Source organism: Dermacentor andersoni, chromosome 3 (assembly GCF_023375885.2).
Source record: "Dermacentor andersoni chromosome 3, qqDerAnde1_hic_scaffold, whole genome shotgun sequence".
Classification (NCBI taxonomy): domain Eukaryota; kingdom Metazoa; phylum Arthropoda; class Arachnida; order Ixodida; family Ixodidae; genus Dermacentor; species Dermacentor andersoni.
In genome coordinates, this window is record NC_092816.1 from 20,254,466 (window position 1) to 20,273,015 (window position 18,550).

At 47.6% G+C, this 18,550-nt stretch overlaps 2 protein-coding genes across 7 annotated transcripts in view; one reads left to right on the forward strand and one right to left on the reverse strand.

Annotated features, from left to right (window-relative positions):
- The window catches only part of LOC126519495 (phospholipid-transporting ATPase ABCA3-like), a 35,007-nt gene extending 30,478 nt beyond the window's left edge, over positions 1–4,529 (forward strand). For 3 of the 4 annotated variants that reach the window (XM_072287082.1, XM_072287081.1, XM_050168976.3), the window contains one exon: positions 2,985–4,529. In XM_072287082.1, coding sequence (XP_072143183.1) covers positions 2,985–3,257 — 273 coding nt within the window. In that variant the 3' untranslated portion in view covers positions 3,258–4,529. The remainder of the gene's footprint in view (positions 1–2,984) is intronic. The other variant, XM_072287083.1, reaches the window with a different exon arrangement.
- Positions 4,328–18,550, reverse strand: part of LOC126519584 (cytochrome P450 4V2-like) — a 44,780-nt gene continuing 30,557 nt past the window's right edge. For all 3 annotated transcript variants that reach the window (XM_072287084.1, XM_050168981.3, XM_055065531.2), the window contains exons 5-11: positions 17,225–17,294; positions 16,036–16,162; positions 14,869–15,057; positions 14,083–14,256; positions 13,456–13,522; positions 8,864–9,043; positions 4,328–5,761 (exon numbers count right to left, since the gene is read on the reverse strand). In XM_072287084.1, the coding sequence (XP_072143185.1) occupies positions 5,595–5,761; positions 8,864–9,043; positions 13,456–13,522; positions 14,083–14,256; positions 14,869–15,057; positions 16,036–16,162; positions 17,225–17,294 (974 nt within the window). In that variant the 3' untranslated portion in view covers positions 4,328–5,594. The remainder of the gene's footprint in view (positions 5,762–8,863; positions 9,044–13,455; positions 13,523–14,082; positions 14,257–14,868; positions 15,058–16,035; positions 16,163–17,224; positions 17,295–18,550) is intronic.

Genomic DNA, 18,550 nt, shown 5'->3' on the forward strand with positions numbered 1-18,550 from the left:
TTTGTCCCACAGCAATAATCGTCATCTGCCTTGCTTGCGTTTCCTTTCTTGAAAACTCGGCACTCGCTACATTCCTGTCGGGAATGCTACGTCACACTGATAACGCGCATGCCGTTCGTGACTGGGAAGTACCGGGCTCGCAGCGTTAAAGAAAGGAAACGCGGGCAAGACAGATGACGATTATTGTTGTGGGACAAATATACACCCCAAAAGGTGCAACTGTTTTTAGAGTGTAGAGTGAGTGCACAACGATAGTCGTCATCAGCGTTTCTTTTTTTGAAAACTCTGCGCTCGCTACTTTCCCGTCGAGAATGCTATGTCACGCTGATAACGCGAATGCCCTTCGCGACAAGACAGATGACAATTATTGTTTTGGCCAAGATACGCCCCAAATGAAAGGGTGCAAACTTTTTTAAGCGTGAGCACGAAGGTCGTTTCGCTCGCTGCTGTTGCCGCGCTTGCTCTCACCAGCGTTTTGACAGCGAGTGTCCGCGCTCATCGAGTGTGATGTATTCATGTTTGCTTGTGCGCGCTGACACCATGCTTGTTAATTCAGTTAGTAAGCGAATGTCTGCAAGTTTATACGGCTGATAAAATTACTATCCTTACTTCGTGTAGCTGTCTACCAATTTGCTATCGCAGTCGATGTTTCGCCTTTCGGGCGAAAACTGCGGCTTTTTTTTTTTTTTTAAGCGATGTGAGACAGGCACCCACCTACCCACCGCAAAGTGTCAACAATGAGGCAAAGAATGTTTCGCGTTAAAACAAGCAGGGTTGAAGAGGCACCTAGAAGGTATAGGTAAGTGAGTAGGCGCTCTATCATGGCACAGATATCATGTGTGCTCTTGTTTTCATTTGCTCCCCGTTGTGTCGCGCTGCCCATTCGCATCACGAATAGTAGGTTGGGACCACGTGATCTCCGAGCTCAAAGGAGCAGACACCGTCGAATGAGACGTGCCCAATACAAAATTGATCATTTATGTTACCGACATACGTCATCACAGAAAATGTTTCCAAAGCCAGACATGGGCTCTCAGCAGTTGAGGATTTTTTTTAATGTTCCTTCAGTGATAAAGAACAAAACAACAAATTCCAGCGACACAAGGCAGAATATTAGGAGAATTTATCCACCATGTTAGCCAAGTGGCTATGGCGTTGCGCTGCTATAGGCATGAGGCCGCGGCATGAAATCCCGGCTGCGGCGGCTGTATTTCGACAGCCGTCCGTATACACACAGATCTAAAGCTGCCTGTGCATGTCTGCAAATGTAATGGAACATATGTTTGAGTGATGAGCGCAAAGAATCAAAGGAACCGAGGGTTATGCAGCGGATTGGGCTATAGTTGGTATCCCACTACTTTTGCCCCCAATGCGTACAGCGCGAAGCAGCGAACGAGACGACGACAGACAAGCACAAGCGCTGACTCCCGACTGAGGTTTGTTGTGATGCGCCGCCATTTATATAAACCAGAATTTGGAGCGCCACTAGCTGGCAGCCATCATTTGCAGTGACTGCGGGGGAACTGGCGAGTGATCGAAAAGGATACTCGCTCAGCATGTTCTTGTCGCATGCCCGGGCTGTGCCGAAAGATGGTTCGACAGTAAAATATTCTGGTTAAACGAAAGTGAGAAGGCCAGATAAAAAATAGGCGCAGGAAGCTACGAAAGCTAAGGAACAAAAAAGAGGGAAAGTGGGAATAGTGGGGCGGGGCTTGTCTGTCATCGTTTACTGCTTTGTGCTATACGCTCTCGCAAGAAGAACCGAAAGGCTCGATTTTTTTTTTTTTTTGCACTACAACCACATGAGGCCAACAGACAAGCCGTGGAAAGCATATAGCAGAAATTGGACGAAGAGGCAACTTGTCGCAGGTCGGAGCCGTACCCACATCCCGTCCTCCTGTCCACTTTCTTGGGCATATGAGTTTGTGTACTATGCACCTAGCACAGGGAGTTTCTGGCCAGCCTGCCACTCATACGCGTTGCCATGCCGGCGGATGAGCAACATCATTTCAGCTGAAGACGTCACGTATAATATTTGAGAGCAGACGTCTGGCCTCCTGCTTACATGGTTTCATTAATTTGACGTGGCAAGCAAATCAACGAGATCGCCTGTGCTAGCTATAGCCCTGTACATCAAGGCACTTGCACAAGGAATGCTATCGAGTGTTACCTACAAAATACAGTTGGTACAAACATTACATGTGTCCACACTTTGGTAACTCAGCAATTTCAAGCCACTTCAAGGGGATTACTGAGCAGGCGGACAATAGTTGTGACAAACTGCTGTGTTCATTTGTGTTCCAATTATTATTTCTTCAAGAGCCACCTAGCTCCGCTAACTGCGGGACGATGCTATGTGTAACACCAATCAAGCATATTCCAGCATTTCCAGCAAATTTAGGAGATAGGTAGCTTTGGGATTTTAGGTCTTGTTGTTAACAGGCTTCATATTGAACAAATTGGCGAAAATATGTGCAAAAGAAATGAAAAAGGCACTCAAGAGAGAGGACAAATTCTTGCCCCGTTTATGTCGGCTCTTGTCCTTGCCCCTAGCCTCCCTCCCGCCCCCCGCACCTTTTCTTTTTCACCGAATATTCTAACCTGGGACACGACTGGGTGAGGTCAAAAGGAAGTCGCTCATTACTGATATCTGGCTTAACTTTTTGCGATTGGAACATGTACCCGAAAAATAGAAGATTGATAGAAATTTGTTAGCTAACTGAACGTTTCGATTTCTTATTGAAGTCATGTCCGCTATTTTAGTAATCCACCTGAAGAAACAGGATTGCTACACGAAATTAAAAGGTAAGCTGTTCCTCAGACACGCGCACGCACGCATTAGAAGGACGGCGAAGGGGCTGCCTAGGCTGCTTCGAAGTTTCGAGCAGGCCAGCGTACGCAACACGGCCGACGAAGTTCGAGGCCGTTACGCGAGTAATTTACGGCAAATTCGGATCAAATGTTTCCTGCGCGCACCACCGCAGGACCAGGTCTGGTTCCGCATCCGGGATGACGCCATCTACTGGAGCGAGGTGTTTGAAGGCCTGGAGACGCTCAAGAAGCGCCTCAAGTTCGGCGACTACCTGGTGAACGACATGTCGCTGGGCGAGATCTACCTGGGCTACGCGCGCGAGAGAAAGATGGTCGACTTCGGCACCATCGAGATCAAGTACTTCGACAAGCTCAAGCCGCCCATGGAGCTCGAGGCGCCGTTGGCCGGCGCGCCGCCGCCGCTGCCGCAGCTCGGCAACGCGTGAAGACGCGTGGCGCCGTCTGCTGCGGCGGCAGGGCGCGCCACATCACGCGTCAGCGCCTGCAGCGCGCCAGAGTGCGCAGCGTTCTCGCTGGCGGCCGCTGCAGGCCGCTGTACATATCATATCACGGCGCGTTCGCTGGGCGCCTAATGCAAAAGCTGCCATTATTCAGATGCCACGTAAAAAAAAACTATTAAAAAGCGCTTACGTTGTCCTTGTTTAAGCACTTTCCCGACACGTGAGGCACGTTTGAATGATGTTTCAAGATAGACCGTGTCGTTCCCTTACGTACAGGTAAAAAGGAAAGAAAGCAAATAACGGTATTTTGCACGGAATGGTAGACGCTTCAAAGTCCAGAGCACATGCACAATGCCTCCGGCTCCAATGGCGGGAAGCTTGCAAAGCTAAGAGACCTAACTTGACCACATTCGCATTCGTAGCTTTCTACGCACCCTACAACCACGTACAGCACACAAAACACAATGCTTCCAGCTGCAGCATTAGCAAAAATGATGTCTTGGACAAACATGTGCTTCCAGCTCCAATGGCGTGAAACATTGCAGAACAATATGACAGACTCAACCCAATCTAATCTAACCTGACCTGACCAAACCAAAGCTACGGTAACAAAGCTTAGAGATAAGACCGCGAGGAAAGAAATTACAGAGGCACTTAAGTCTCCTTACCTGCATTGCATGCGCAAGCAGTACGACTCTTCGGCGCAATATTTTTCACTTGGTCATGTGCATGAATTGGGCAATGTCAGTTTTCAGGCTGGGCCAAGTCAATTTTGGATTGGACCAGGTTGGTTTTGAACGTGGGCCAACTCTTTTTTCTAATTGGGCAAATTCAATATTGGGGTGGGCCACGGCGTCTGTGGTATTCCGCAGTGGGAGCCGCAGCAGGTCTAGCGCCGGGAACATGACGTCATCACTTGGTCACGTTGGTTTCAGCTTTATGCGGCATATATTGCTTTCACATTAATAAAGCGCAATCAAAACGGGACGAACCTGTACGTGCTGTGCATCAAATGCGGTTACAAACGCACTTGCCACGTAAAAAAGAATACATGGTGTTGTCGCTCAATCTTTATTGCACTGATACGAAGGAAAGGTTTAACACAGCTTTCATGGGGCGCCCGAATCGGGTGCCAACACGCCATGATGTCCTCGCACTTGCATCAGGTAAATCGAACATACACATACGATGTTCTAGCAAACATGACGCCTTGAAGTGGCGCTCGCTTCTGCCGCACGGCAGCGATAACGACAGGTATCGATACTTCAGATACGCGCCTCGATACTTCAGACAATGGTTGTCGAATACTGTCCGTAGCGTTCGGTAGGAATAGCAGTACTGCATAGAGTTGGCTGGTTGGTCGTTCGTTACTGTAATTTGCGCCGCCCACTTTGGAGGATCGGGCAAGAATCTGGAGGTGGAAGAAATCAAGAATATAAAGAGAATTTCGAGGAACAAGTTGAAGCGAAATTATTAACTAGATATATTGAAATTAAGGGTCGGCCAGTGCATATAAGGAATAAGGAATGTGTGACGTTTTATTGCAAAAAATGCCAGTTAATGAAAGGACACAATGTCTATACAGCGTGTCTACAGCATTTCTTCAGCTTGTCTACGTCGTATTACGACTCACGTGACGCCTTAAGGATAGCTATACCCATTAGGACGGCTCAAGAAAGCTTCGTTTTAGCGGGTACAACAGCGCAGCAAATGAACATTGCATATACTTCACAAGATGTCTCCGTGTGAACAGGGTGTGACTCGTGCGGCACTCGAGCGGCTGACATGCGCTACAATCGGTGATCGCCCAATAATGCTTAGGAATGACCCATAATGACTGGACATAGCATCGGCAATGACAAAAAAACAAGAGTAGGCAAACACGAACCGGGGTCACATACACTAGACACTAAGATGGACATAAAAGTTCGTATTTTTCCCGCTCACGCGTAGCACAAGGAAGTCCCCCGTCTTTCTACCGAGGCGTTCTTCACATGTGACAAAGGTGCTTTTAGGCGTCCTTTAGGCCCTCGATAGAGACAAGAAGCGTGTGGTTAAGTGTCTTTTGTGGGCAGCACCGTTTTGAGGCGGGACTTTTATCAGCACGGACAATGCAGAGAACACTCGTGTCGGCATCACTGCGTTGGCAGCGTTCGTACAACTTTGGTCCAATACACAACACTGAAAGCAGTCCTCCATGTGGTGTTTCCTTTGGCTGTGTGGACGTCGCCCAGCTCCACTTGGACGGATGAGACCTCTGTATTGAGCGTGCGCGTTGAAGGCAGCGTTGTGAAGAACCGGGCCCGGGCTTCCACGAAACGGCTACGCCGACTTCCTCGGAAGGAACTGCACCCGAAGTCCGTCCACCGGCCTCAGCACCAGCTCCCACGTGAGGCGTATGGTGTCGCGGTGATCGGGGCTGTGCAAGCGGAAGTGACGCAGTACTGTGGATATCACCACTTTTTCCTCTTGAAGGGCGAAGCGTTGACCTGCAAATAGAAGGGAAGCGCCACGGTGCTCCTGATCGTTCGTCTTCATATTGCAAATGACATACAACTTATCGGGCGACGCCGAACTCGAATGATGGCTGAACTGATGTTCAGTGCAAGCAGCATTCACACCTAGTATTCGCTGGGCTTTCAGTACAGTATTTTCTGTTTAGCTGCACCCTCGAAACGCCGAAGCGTGGTATGCTGAGGTAAGCAACATCTATATCAAAGTATAACTTAAACGTGACGGCCCGCCCTATCGAAAGAATGAAACGAGCGAGAAGTTTAGCTTGAGCTGCGTGTTAAAAGGACTCAAAAAAGGTATATTAAGTTGGGCTATACAGCTAAATTATGTGTCTGAAAACGCCAAAGGAGATGCCATTCACGCCATTAGCGAAGTATTAGTAAACAGAACAGATGCAAAGACGAATGGCAACGCCAAATCGAAGTTCCCGCTCTAACTCCTTTTTGACGTCGTGCATTTTGGCATCACCTGCACGGGTTTGCGCTTAATGATAGGAAATAATTATTTTACATTCTTAAAAAAGAAAGGCTGAACGTAGTGAGTTTCGAGAACATTTTTTAATAAACGAAATCAGTCTGAACATCCAATAATACGTTGAAATTCGTGACACCGTGCTAACATGCAATCACACCGGCGCTTGCCTTTACTAACAGCATGGACTATCATACTGGTGCTGACGTATAACGCTAATACAACGCACCAACACACCGGTGCTGCGGTTCGGGCGCGATGTTCAAAAAGGGAAATGCGCGCCTTAATTTTACCTGATAATAACCAAACTTCATTCCAACAAATGAGAAACGAGTCTCGAAATATAGTACCTCTGCTGAACACGCAAATTCGGTGTTGCTCTTTAATGTCCTTTAGGCTGAACCGACTTGGTGGAGCAAGGTATGCACGTTGAAACGCCCGAGGTTGAGACAAAGCCGCTGCTCCATTACCAGCGAAACTATATTCCAATGGATCAAATAAACAACGAAGTTTTCTGCTAATCTTCATCACTGCCTTGAAAGAAAATTAATTTGAGCTTTTGCTGGGAAAGAAGGTTAGCCATAGTTCGATGAACTTTACTTCTTATCTAGAAAGCAAAAGAGCAAGAGGATGCCGCAGTCCTGTACTGAAAGAACATAATACTGATGTAAGGGGCGGTCATAGAGAACAGAGCGATGACGTAAGGACACGGAATAAATTCGCTATCTTCTCCTTTAGATCGAGGTTATCCCAACCTGCACATCAAATAAAGCTTTATCTCAGGGTTGACTCGGATTTTCCATGTCAAATAAACATGACATGCAGAAACAACGTCTTTGAGCAGCCTGTTGCATTAAAGAAACGAAATTAAACTTAACCGACTGCTCGAAGCAATACCTTTAATTACTGCCTCAAAATTTCTGGCAAAATTGTCTAACAGCGGTAAACTTGAAGTAAATAGAAGCACCAAGTTTACAACTTCGTAACTCCGCGTCAAAAACATATTGCGATTCTGTAAACTGACTCTGTAAAAGCGTGCAAAGCCGACACATAAGGCGGGCTAGTTAGGTTATAGCTTACGTGATATCGTTATGTTGTTTATGAGTGTTCTGCAAAAGTATATTCGCAAATTGTAGACGTTTATGCCGTTCACAGTACTGTGATACCTGTTTTCATCGGGGAGTTACACGTTCTTCTTATTTGTTCTATGTTTTTATTTCCTGCAACTCTTGCAAAATAATAAAATGTAGACTAAGAATTTATTTCAAACTGTGTGTATAACTTAACCTTTTCTAATAAGTACTACAACCCTCACCAAAATTGGTTCAGTGGATGACAAACCGTAACATTTTCTCCTTTTCCATGCATTTAGCTTTGCATAAATTTACATACGTAAATGTTACACCTGAAACACATCTGCAACGTCGTCAGTAGGCGCACCACAAAACCCAGACACCACACGACACGAAGCAAAACTATTACTTGTTCTCCTTTATTTCTGATTACGGCGAGCATTCCTACCAAAAACAGTAAATTGTCATTTGAATGAACATTTAGTGACTATAGCAGTTAACTAGCAATTGGTTTGCTCAGCTGAACTAGCAATTGGTTTGCTCAGCTGTCCAAAACTGATACTTCGCTCCAGCGTGTTAGAAAAGCTACTAGGAGTCTTGCGCTAAGTTCGCCGAGCTATCAAACGCAGCGTATCAAGTATGATTAGGAGGTAACCGAACAATGCTCCAGACAGGACAAAGTAAAGAGGACAGACTACAGCTCTGACTAACAGCCAGTGTTTATCGCACTTGAACGGCAATATATTGGAACAAGAATCTGCGCAGAGAACAAAAAAACACAAGCCGCGGCAGACTCTCAGCTTTTTGCTTCAGAGGAAACAAAAAAGATGTGAAAAACTGGAATGTGAAAAGGAACACGTGCGATGCTTTGTTGAATGCGCATACGCCGTTATTTACAAGTTGCCATTTGCATGCGGGCGCTGTCACATTGGCCAAACAGGCCACTGCATCAATGATGGTCTATATATGGAAGCACGCGCACTAGCTTAAGGGCTCAGTTGCCAGTCATTTGGCTGAAAATTGTTTTAAAAAGATGTGGTTGTAAACCATTTTTTTGAAAAGAGCATGTTTTTTCAGGACGCTGCAGGGAGCAACATGCCCGAGAGATAAGCGAAGCATTTCCGACATTCCGACACGGTGATTCTTGCGTTAGCGTGGCCTTTCAATGCATCTCTGCAGCAGTGAACTAAGGTATATATCGAATGCGTGACTGCATGCCAACAATAGAGGGCGTGACATGATTTTGGCTTTTTTGTTCTCTGCGCAGATCCTTGTTCTTATTGCCTTTGAAGCGCAATAAACACTGGTTGTTAGTCAGCGCTGTGTCTGTCGTTTTCACTTTGTCCTGTCTGAAAGCGCATTTCGATTCCCTTCTAGTGAGGCACGAACCAGCGCAGTTCAGCAGACTCTTGTATCACATATGGTACGTTGGGCTTTGCGGGGTTAAACGAACGAAAGAGTGCGTACACTTGTGGACAATCGCCACTGCAACACGGTCTACGCAAATTAGTTACACGCACGACACGTGCGTACCGATGCAGTTGCGCGGTCCAGCCGAGAAAGGCACGTAAGCGTACGCGTGCCGACCGACGCAGTTCTCGGGCAGGAACCGCTCCGGACGGAACTCTTCGGGCTCTGGGAAGAACCGCGGATCCCGGTGCAGCGAGTACATGACGGCCAGCAAAGTGCAGCCGCGAGGGATGCGGTAGCCCACTGAAAGCGATCGGAAGAACCAGAAAGCACGATTAGACACGGCGACAACATTTGAAAATTTTTAACTTGTCCGTGAACCGCATGCCGTTCGCGGATTACTGGAGCCGTCGACGGCAGTAGCAAAGTAGCAAAGCTGGCAGATACATCTTGCGACGACTTGTGCAACTGCAATGCGTTTGAAACATTTCTGTGCTGCATGAGTTTTCTCGTTGAAGGAAAATTATAAGAGAAGTCCGCATTAACGATTACGTCTGTACAAACTTCTTTGCAGCACAACTTGAGTAGCATATGATAGGTTACTGCGGTGTTAGTTTTGTGTGTCCTTTGTTAAAACTCTGCGTCGCGAGGTATGTCGTTAACAGCGTTGTTGTTGCCGTACACTTTTCCGGTAACCCGGTATTTCGCAAACAGTATAACATGTTTACGGGCAAGCTAACACTCTCAATTAGAGAGTTTTAACTTGTCTGCGCGTGTGTTCTTGTTGCAGAATATCGTGTTACCGGAGACTTTTACGTGAGTATAGACGCATTAGTGGCGTCTTGTGGCATAGACTTCAGCCAAAGAGGACACACAGCTATTGTTGCATTAGCCCACCGTGTTCTAATTAAGTGCCGGTACAAAGAGCCGGTGCCAACATATTTGTGAACAATCAGTCCCTCTTTAAATTTTATTTGACGATAACACTCGCGTAACACAAAAAAAGTTCACCCACGTGATAGTCGGACAGAGCGTCACAAGGTGTCGTTACCTTACGCTGGGAAGGTTAGGGATAAGCCAAAACTGTTCATTGATGCAGTTCCTGCATGACGCAGGGGCTGAACACTTTCTATTTAGTTTTCTTGCTTGCGATAGCACCATAGCACGTTACACTTTAGGTTTGAACAGGTTTGTGAATCGTCTTGCCTAAAGCATATTGTGTGTCATACGCGCTTCCGGGATTAAAAATCAGGAACAAGTTGATATGCAAAAGCAAGTTCTACTTATTATTTGGGCGGCTTTGTGTAATGTCGTGTGGAAGCATTTTCTGTCATGTCTAATTGTGCAAAAAAAAAAAAAAGAGAGAGAGGAGAAGGCCACAATGCGGCGACAATTTAGGTTTATTCATTCCACTTGCCGCTGTGATAAGCATCCACGTCTGTTGCTTTCTCCAATGAAACCGAGATTAATTAATGGCGTGAATTCCGAAGCCGATGGCTGTATCGCTGCCCTGCCACTACAGCGGCAGCACGCTTAGTTAGAAGCGTTATTCATTCCCACTGTTTCGACTAGTGAGATGTCTTTGGGATGTTCGGTTTTATCCGAAGATGTGGAATTCACTTCGCTCGTGGAGGAGTAAGTGAACGTTGGGCTGGGCCCGATATCCAGTACGTTTTACAAACACGTTTATATTTACATATTTACGAGCAAATTCAAAGTAAAAGTTCATGCTGAATTTGTACAGCCGATCACTCCCGCCGCCCGTTGCTCCTTTTATGTCCTGCACGGTCATTGTTCAGTCACTTCCCCCAATACGGCGTCAGGTGACCGATGACATCAGACCCCACCAAACCGAAGGTCGGTTGCCCTTTCCCTCCGAAGAGAGCTTTTTCGGAAACGCAGGCACATCACTGGGCACAAACAGGAAAAGGGGGTGGGGGGGGGGGGGGGGGCGTACGCTCACTCCGATCGTACACTGACTCCGTTCCCTACGTGGACATGCCAATTTGGGCGGCTGCCAGGTGATGGACCGTGTCAGTGCACTGACCGTGTCTCCGGCGTGGACGTGCCAATTTGTGTGGCTGACAAGGGATGGCCGTATCCTTGCTGATTGCCCAAACCTCTACTGACCGAGGTGCTCCCGTATTGGCCATACATCATCCATTTTGAGAACCATTTTGACGAGGCCGTCGGCCCGTTCCCCATAATCGCATTAGCCGTGACCGGAAGTTGTCGCGGGGTGAACCGCCGATCACAACACCACGTAGATAACCTTTGATTGTATTGCGATCGCAACGCGCAAGCGCCTAGCCACGTGGGTTCTCTTATATTTAGTGGGCTTTTCTCATGACGTGGAAAAAAGTGCGCAGTCGGTAGAGGGCTAAACACTTCGAGTCGAGCGCTTTCTACAACGTCTTCAACTTCCTTATTGGAAGCTTTTCTCTAAATTCAAGGCTTCCACAGCTGGTTAACTAATATTGACAAACTGTGCAAATAAGTAGTATGCAAAATTGTTTTATTGCAGTTATTGCAAGCTTTTGCAATGACAACAGCAGAGGGAAAGGAAAGGAACAGAAACCACTGGCATGAGGCGTCGGGAGACTCCCTTAAAGAGATAGTAGTACTGCACCTCTGCAATAGAATGTTTGCATTTACGTCACCGTGGCCGCAAATCTTGGAGGTAGTAGCTGCGTAAACAAACGAGACAGCACGACGAGCGCGCTTTTAGTCAAGCGAAAAATCGATAGCAGTAATGATCCGGTGGGAAACGGTCACCGTCAAAAAGAAAAACAATGTACACGTGTGCATTGACGTTATCGCGAGCGCCATATTTGTGTACTAACATGGTGAGAAACTACGTCGTGTGTTGGGCTGCTAAGCACGAGGTCGCGGGATCGAATCCCAGCCACGGCGGCCGCATTTCGATGGGGGGCGAAATGCGAAAACACCCGTGTACTTAGATTTAGGTGCACGTTAAAAACCTCAGGTGGTCAAAATTTCCGGAGTCCCCCACTACGGCGCGCCTCATAATCAGATCGTGGTTTTGGCACGTAAAAGGCCATAATTTAATTTTTTAAAGCTACGTTGTGACGTCACGTGAAGACTATCTATACCAGAACTATCGGTCTTATTGTGGGCGGATTTTTATTTGGCAAGCTAGGAAAGACGCAATAGCTAGAGCTTGAAGTTCCCGCGTTCGATCTTTGGGATGTCATGAAGTCTGTTCACTGCCTGCTCAGCGCTCCACGCCCCGGCGACGGCCCCCTCTGGGTAACAAATACAGATCTCGAAGGCCATGCTTTTGTTGGCTGCAAGTGGCGGAAGCTATCGCGGGAGCCGGAAACACGCGATGGACGTCAGGTTCTGGATACCACATATTGGGCATCCTCGAATATGCAGTCCCGGACTGTCCGCAAGCCGTCTGCGGCTTCCGGTCTGACTAGCCCTGAAAGAAGAGCGCGTTACAGTCAAGCGATGCAGCTTTAGGGGCTGTCCGAGGTTTCGTTCGAACGCACCGTGACCGGAAGTTACTGTCCTGGCTGCCGTCATCTGCTTCAGCTGCTCGTAGAAAGTCTCCTACCCAGCGAATTCATTAGCGTGGCCTCCGAAATGGTGCAGCATCAGAGGCCACGTCGCCAACACAAGCATAAAGCTTGCATATTGGAATAGCAGCCTGAGCTCATAATACGTGTTCGCAAAGCGCAGTTTACGTCACGCTCTCGCTCTTCGTGCCCCTTAACCGCTGTATTTAAGTTAGATCATGGCCAGCGAAATTTAAGTGGAATTGCCACACGGACATAAGCAAAATAGCGGCCGTGCGACGTCGCTGTTCACGCAGAAAACACCCGATATTCTCTATCTACTAAAGTCCCGACGCGTGTCTAGGACAGAGCACAAGTATACCATCTACTAAACCTGCACTTCAAAAAGCAAACGCTCGAACTTGGCAACAAAAGGGATCAACATATATGTCGACAGCAATCGGCGAAACTCCGATTGTATACTACCCCAACTACCGACGTGAAATAGCCACATGTAACATGATATGCTTCCTCATACACCAGTTTCACTCACCTAAAAGAAAGATCTACCTGTTTAGTGTGCATTTAGCAATGAGCATGACATATTTCTGGAAACACACCAAGAAAAGGAAGCATGTGCGCACGATCGCTGTGTTCCTCTCTTCAAAACACGAAGGCTAAAGCTGCAGCAATTAGACCGCTCGTGAAAAACGCATGATGGCACACATATCACCGATGTAACAGAAGCGATAGCTGAGTGCACAATACGTATTTGCCGTTTGGAACGCGCTGAAGTACGCAACACAACATGGCGCCAAACGCCGCGCGCATCTATTTAGGACAGCCGTTGTCTGCTAGCTGCTAGCGCTTGCCCGAGCAAAAATTTACTGACAACTACAAAAGTTGGCGGACAGTCCGCGACTTCCGGTCCATGAAAAACTCGATTCTGGCAGCCCTCGTATTGGTGGGCTGAGCTTCCGAAGCTGTTCGAGAAAATCGAATCTGGGAGAGCAGTCCCATGCGGTACGGAACTGTCAGGGACTGATAATCGAAGAGGCCCATTGTTTATCGGTAAACGCTACCTGCTAGATTTGGTGCCAGCAACCGAGTTCCCGCAACACGTCATGGTGCCGTGTTGCGCGGCATCATGAAGTGCCTGCGCGGAGCCGCCGTGACTTGCACGACGAAACTTACGGATTTCGGCGTCTTCGTCGGCGTTCCGGGCCATCACCGGTACAGGTGGGTATAAACGATGGCTCTCCTGTTAGTGTGGAAGAAACGAAAAAAAAAAAATATCGAGGGAATGTCCCGTTAAACACAAAAGACAAGCGTCATAACATGTGTGTATATATATTCGCGTTGGCAACATTCAAAGCAACGAAAGAATCTTTCTTTTTTTTCTCTTTGTTTCTTCTGCCGATGGCGCAAACAATACCTCTTGACGTCGCCTTCATTAGCCACATAAAACACGTAAAATATCACGCGGCCGCCTTGAAGAAAGTGGGCCTTCCTATCAGAACGTTGGCCAACCATCTGAGCATATTACGATGATTTAACCTTTTTGTTAAGCGTGCAATTAGATAAAACGTAGTACAATTTATGTCTCTGCAGTGTTCCCAACCTTTAACTTGCTAAGTGCTACTTTTTCTGTGTGGCAGCACGAACAGACCAGTGAGTGGTGATAGCCCCTCAGCATTTCCATTAGACCCAACTGCAATCTGGCTGCTGCTACCGAGATCCCCTCCCACCCGCGACTTAGTTCCAGAGCAACCGGAAGCATGCATAACCACTGCAGTGCAACCACGGCGAGTGCTTCGGTACCTTGATGACGCACTCCAGGTAGCGCATCTCCTTGAGGTCCTCCACGGTCGCCGCACGTTCGACGTCCTCCGCGAAGATGGTCTCCAGTTCCTGATAAACTTTATCCTGTGCTTCCTTATACAAGCCCAGCAAGTACAGCGTGAACGAGATGCCCATCGCCGTCGTGTCGTGGCCCTGCGACAGCAAAGGCGCGCTTGAAACAACGTAGATTCTTCCACGTATAAATCTCGCCCAAAACAATACCGCGTTCACTTAATGCCAAGGATGAATGCATTGCCAATACAATATAAGCCTTCACCAGCAGAACTCCTGGATTTCTTTGCCTTCGGTATATGCGCGCCTTCGCCGCCACTCATCTGTTCAACGATTGGCCAACTCTGTTCTTAGGAACCGCTCTTAGGCGCGAACGGCTTTTGAATACACGTCCTGATCGTTTGTGTGTCATTCAGAGGAAAACTGTATTTAAGTGGAAGTAAAATAAAAGAAGTACACAGTTGATCACAGCCGGCGCATTTTCGCGTTATAACACCGCCGTTGGCAATTGGTTGTAACTGCGCTCCACCCCCTCACCCTCCCCCTACACCGAATCCGCTTGCATTTCCACTTTATTCAGATTGAAATCTTTGGTGCCTCTGTTTCTGTACTTTTCACCCTCTTCTCTTTTCCACGCTGTATCTCCCGCAACAACAGACTTAGTCTCTGACGCTTCTTAATCTCCTATTTTGCGCTTCCTGGCAAGCGGAGACTATGGAAAAGCCGCACTATCGAGAGCACTGTCCATCTCACCTCGAACATGAAGGTGTCCACCTCCTCGCGGATGCCTTCCTCGGTGAAGCTCGGATCCCTCAGGTGGCTCATGAGAAGGATATCGAGGAAGGCAAGCCGTTTTCCGCCGTAAGGCCGGCCCACTTCCTCTTCCGAGGCCGCGATAACCGGCGGGTTTTCCAAGTACTCGCTCTTGCGGGACTGGATGATCTAAAGGAGGACGAGTAGGTCTCGCGCTAAGCTGACGTCACAAGATCCCACGAAATTCCTCTCAATGCGATGCACGCATGTCACGATGTGTATACCTACAACAATTGTCACTGCACACGCGAGAGTATACATAGCTGTCGCGGAACCTTTAAGTGGGCTTCTGTACCACTTTCGCGACACTCAAAAATTTGTACATTATAAAGAACTTTCCTCACTAGCTGATACAGTGTCGTGCTCTTACATAGGTAACGTATGACACATATGACACGAGGGCACAGGGCACGTGCGAAATGTTCACTCCGGCAGGCGTCCGGCTGCGCAGCAGACAACTTGTGGTTGTAGACACTTGTGCGGGGTGCACTGGCGCATAGGTACAGCCGGCACTTGCAGTTGGAGTGCCTGTTCCCTTTAACAGGGGAAAGCACATTTCAGCGGAGCATCAGACAATACCTCAAACCGCATGCACGTCCACGGGGTACAGGAAATTGCGAGCTACTCTGTCATATTGTACCCAAGAAGACGTAAAAATTACGTCTTTTGAAGTCCCAAGGAATTTTCACTCTACCTATGCCTGACAGGCCAGACCAGAAACAAAAGTGGCCGTCAGAGCGGCGTCTACAGTGCTCAGTGATCGAAACGCGATAGTCGGATCGCGTGACTGCCGGCGCATTTTGCGCCACCGCTTAGCGGTATATAGGCCCACCAAGCTGAATAATTGCGGTATATGCGATGAAATTGAGAGCCTGTGTGACGCATTGTGACTGCACTTAGTTTCCCAGGGATGACCCGGCGCTCTCCTGTAGCGCAAGAAAGCGCTGGCTGACATGCGGTCCGAGTATCGTGTTTCGGCCGCTGAGCACTGTACGTGCAATATTATTGGAGAACGGCGCCTTACGTGCGGTTTTTGAGCAGTGTCAACGTAAGTGGACAAAGAATTAGGTGTAACCGGAGACTGCAATTACGTTTAGAGAGGCATACCCGTTCGGTGAAGCGGTGCAGGTAGTCGACATTTCGTTTGACATTCCACCCCGTAGGGTTGCTGAAGAAGAAGGCGTCGACCCACTTCCAGGGGCTGACGAAGCGCGACAAGAAGGATCCTGACACGCTGCGAGAAAGATGAGAAAGTATTAGCGACGCATTCGTCGTAAAGTGAGCACCCGACTCGCTCCCGTCCACGAAGAGGACTCGGGTAAGTTGCATACAGGAAGTTTCACCAGCATGTTAACCGTTCTTGCACGTGTAAGCGCAGGCATGTGACGACATACACGCGCCAAGAGCGTTGATGTCACGTGATGGTGCGTGTTTGAGCCTTTCTACATTTGTAATTCCTTCGAAATAAAATATGTCGGTGCCCAGCGCCCGTTAATTATGTCCACCATGTTCCTTGTCCTGCCCATTTAGCGCAATTAACGTGTTCCAGCAAACAACTCGCCCAGCATACAGCAGTAATTGCTAACACTAAGAGTTGTGAACAAATGATACAGGAACGCTGGTGTGCGAAGGTAGCCCATGCGTTGCTTTGATATGATCAATCAATCAATCAATCAATCAATCAATCAATCAATCAATCAATCAATCAATCAATCAATCAATCAATCAATCAATCAATTAGCTTATATAATGTTTTAATATACAAAAACGTGCCGGGCGTACGGAATTCTGAAAAAATACCCCTAGAAGTATAGGCACCGACTGAGAACCTCGTCTTTATGAGAACTGAGTGGTGTGGATGCTTCTGAGGTATCTGATGCTTCGCGCAACCCACTCTAGGCTAATAGCTATTCCCGCCTGGCAGTCTATCAATCTTGCAGTAGTAACTAAGGTACTAAAAGCAGGAACAATCGATGTTGTGACCAATCATAGAGAACGAAGCGATGGCATAATAACACAAAAAAGTAACACCCTCTCCGTTACAAGGGCTGGATTCCTTTACAAAAATCCTGATTTGACAGTGAATGTATTTAAATTTATGGGAAACTCTTCTCCGAAGTCTCAGCTTATACCATAGCCCATAATATGAGGTCGGTCACGCTTGTTCACATTTTACCAACTAGAAGAAACGAAACTCGACTGCAGTAGATCTCGAAGCCGGTTTCTATAGGCTCTCTGACCTATATATTCGAATAGAGCCAGTTCAAAGAAAAAACGGCGGGTGTGACTGACTTACACTTTAACTGCTTTGACATAGGGAGAATCATCGTCTTCCTGGGCTTTCACTGAAACTCCCATGGCAGTCTCTGTAAATAACAGAAGGCGCGTGCTGAAACGAAATGCACCTTGGTTGCTGTGTCGTCAAAATGTGCTTCCACAGATATGGCTAAATTCTGCTCAAAGGCGTCGAGGCCAATTTGGAAATTTTAGAGCTTGCTTATCTTTCGCACCAATGTACTGCTAAAAAGTTCGTCTCTCTCTTGTTTGGTTGGTTGGCACGTACTAGTACGTCAGTGTAGCACGCTTTAATGCGTTTAGATATCTTTGGGAACTAAACGCGATTTGTTGTGACTGTCTAACTGTTTTCGTGGGCAGATGCCGAATATAGTAGAGTGTAACACAGCGGTGAAAACCGCGTGGTGGTACGGCAACACTGTACCAACGTGCGGAGGTACCGGTGGTACCGTGCGGTATACTGCACGGTGGCACGGTGGTACGGGGAGCATTCATGCATTCTTTCCTCGTTACAGCTAGCGCTCTGAGACGCTGTCTTTGATACGCAGCGCCTACGGTCGAATACGTAGACGCTGTCGCTGGAGACGCTCCGCCTCATGCGTCTGCCCCCAGAGGGGGTCGCAGACGCTGCAAGGGGTTCCGAACTATACTTGAGGAAGTGGCGCTCGCAATACCGGTCGGCTCCAGCGTTCTGGTATGGCACGGCGGTGAGCGGAGCGCCGTGCAAAACACATAGTGCAACATAGTGCCACAAATACCCACCTCCCATAGAGTTTCTAAAAATACCCTAGAGGGAAATGTGGCGCTAGTGTCTACGGGGGTTCTCATGCGCGTTGCCTCAACCTACATGGGAATGATGGGAAGTACAGGCTTCGGATTGACTTCGGTCTTTAGACTAGTGGCGTTTGTTTCTGGCGCAGTAAACAAAGCTATACTCAAATATTATCGCGTAAAATCTAATTCTATTTCTGCAGTATGTTATATAATGTACAACACGCTGCATAAACTTTGTATGACTTTGAGATGGAAGCATGGTTTACTATGGTTTGTCACCAGGACACACCAGGGTATGCATACTTGTGCGATTCTGTTCCTAATTTAACGCCAAAGAATAATTATTTATTCATTTTTTTCAACAGCAAAACAACCGTGCAAGTACTTATATAAAAATACTCATCATGTATTTCTGGAAATAAAAATGTTGTATTGTGACAAAGTGTTGCGCCCTTGAGTGGAATGCTACAAGTGTCGTCTGCTACGACGCCTGCTCGCTGCAAACGCGAGTCTTTTCTCGCAGACGACAGGCACTTGCGAACTCTCTCGCTCT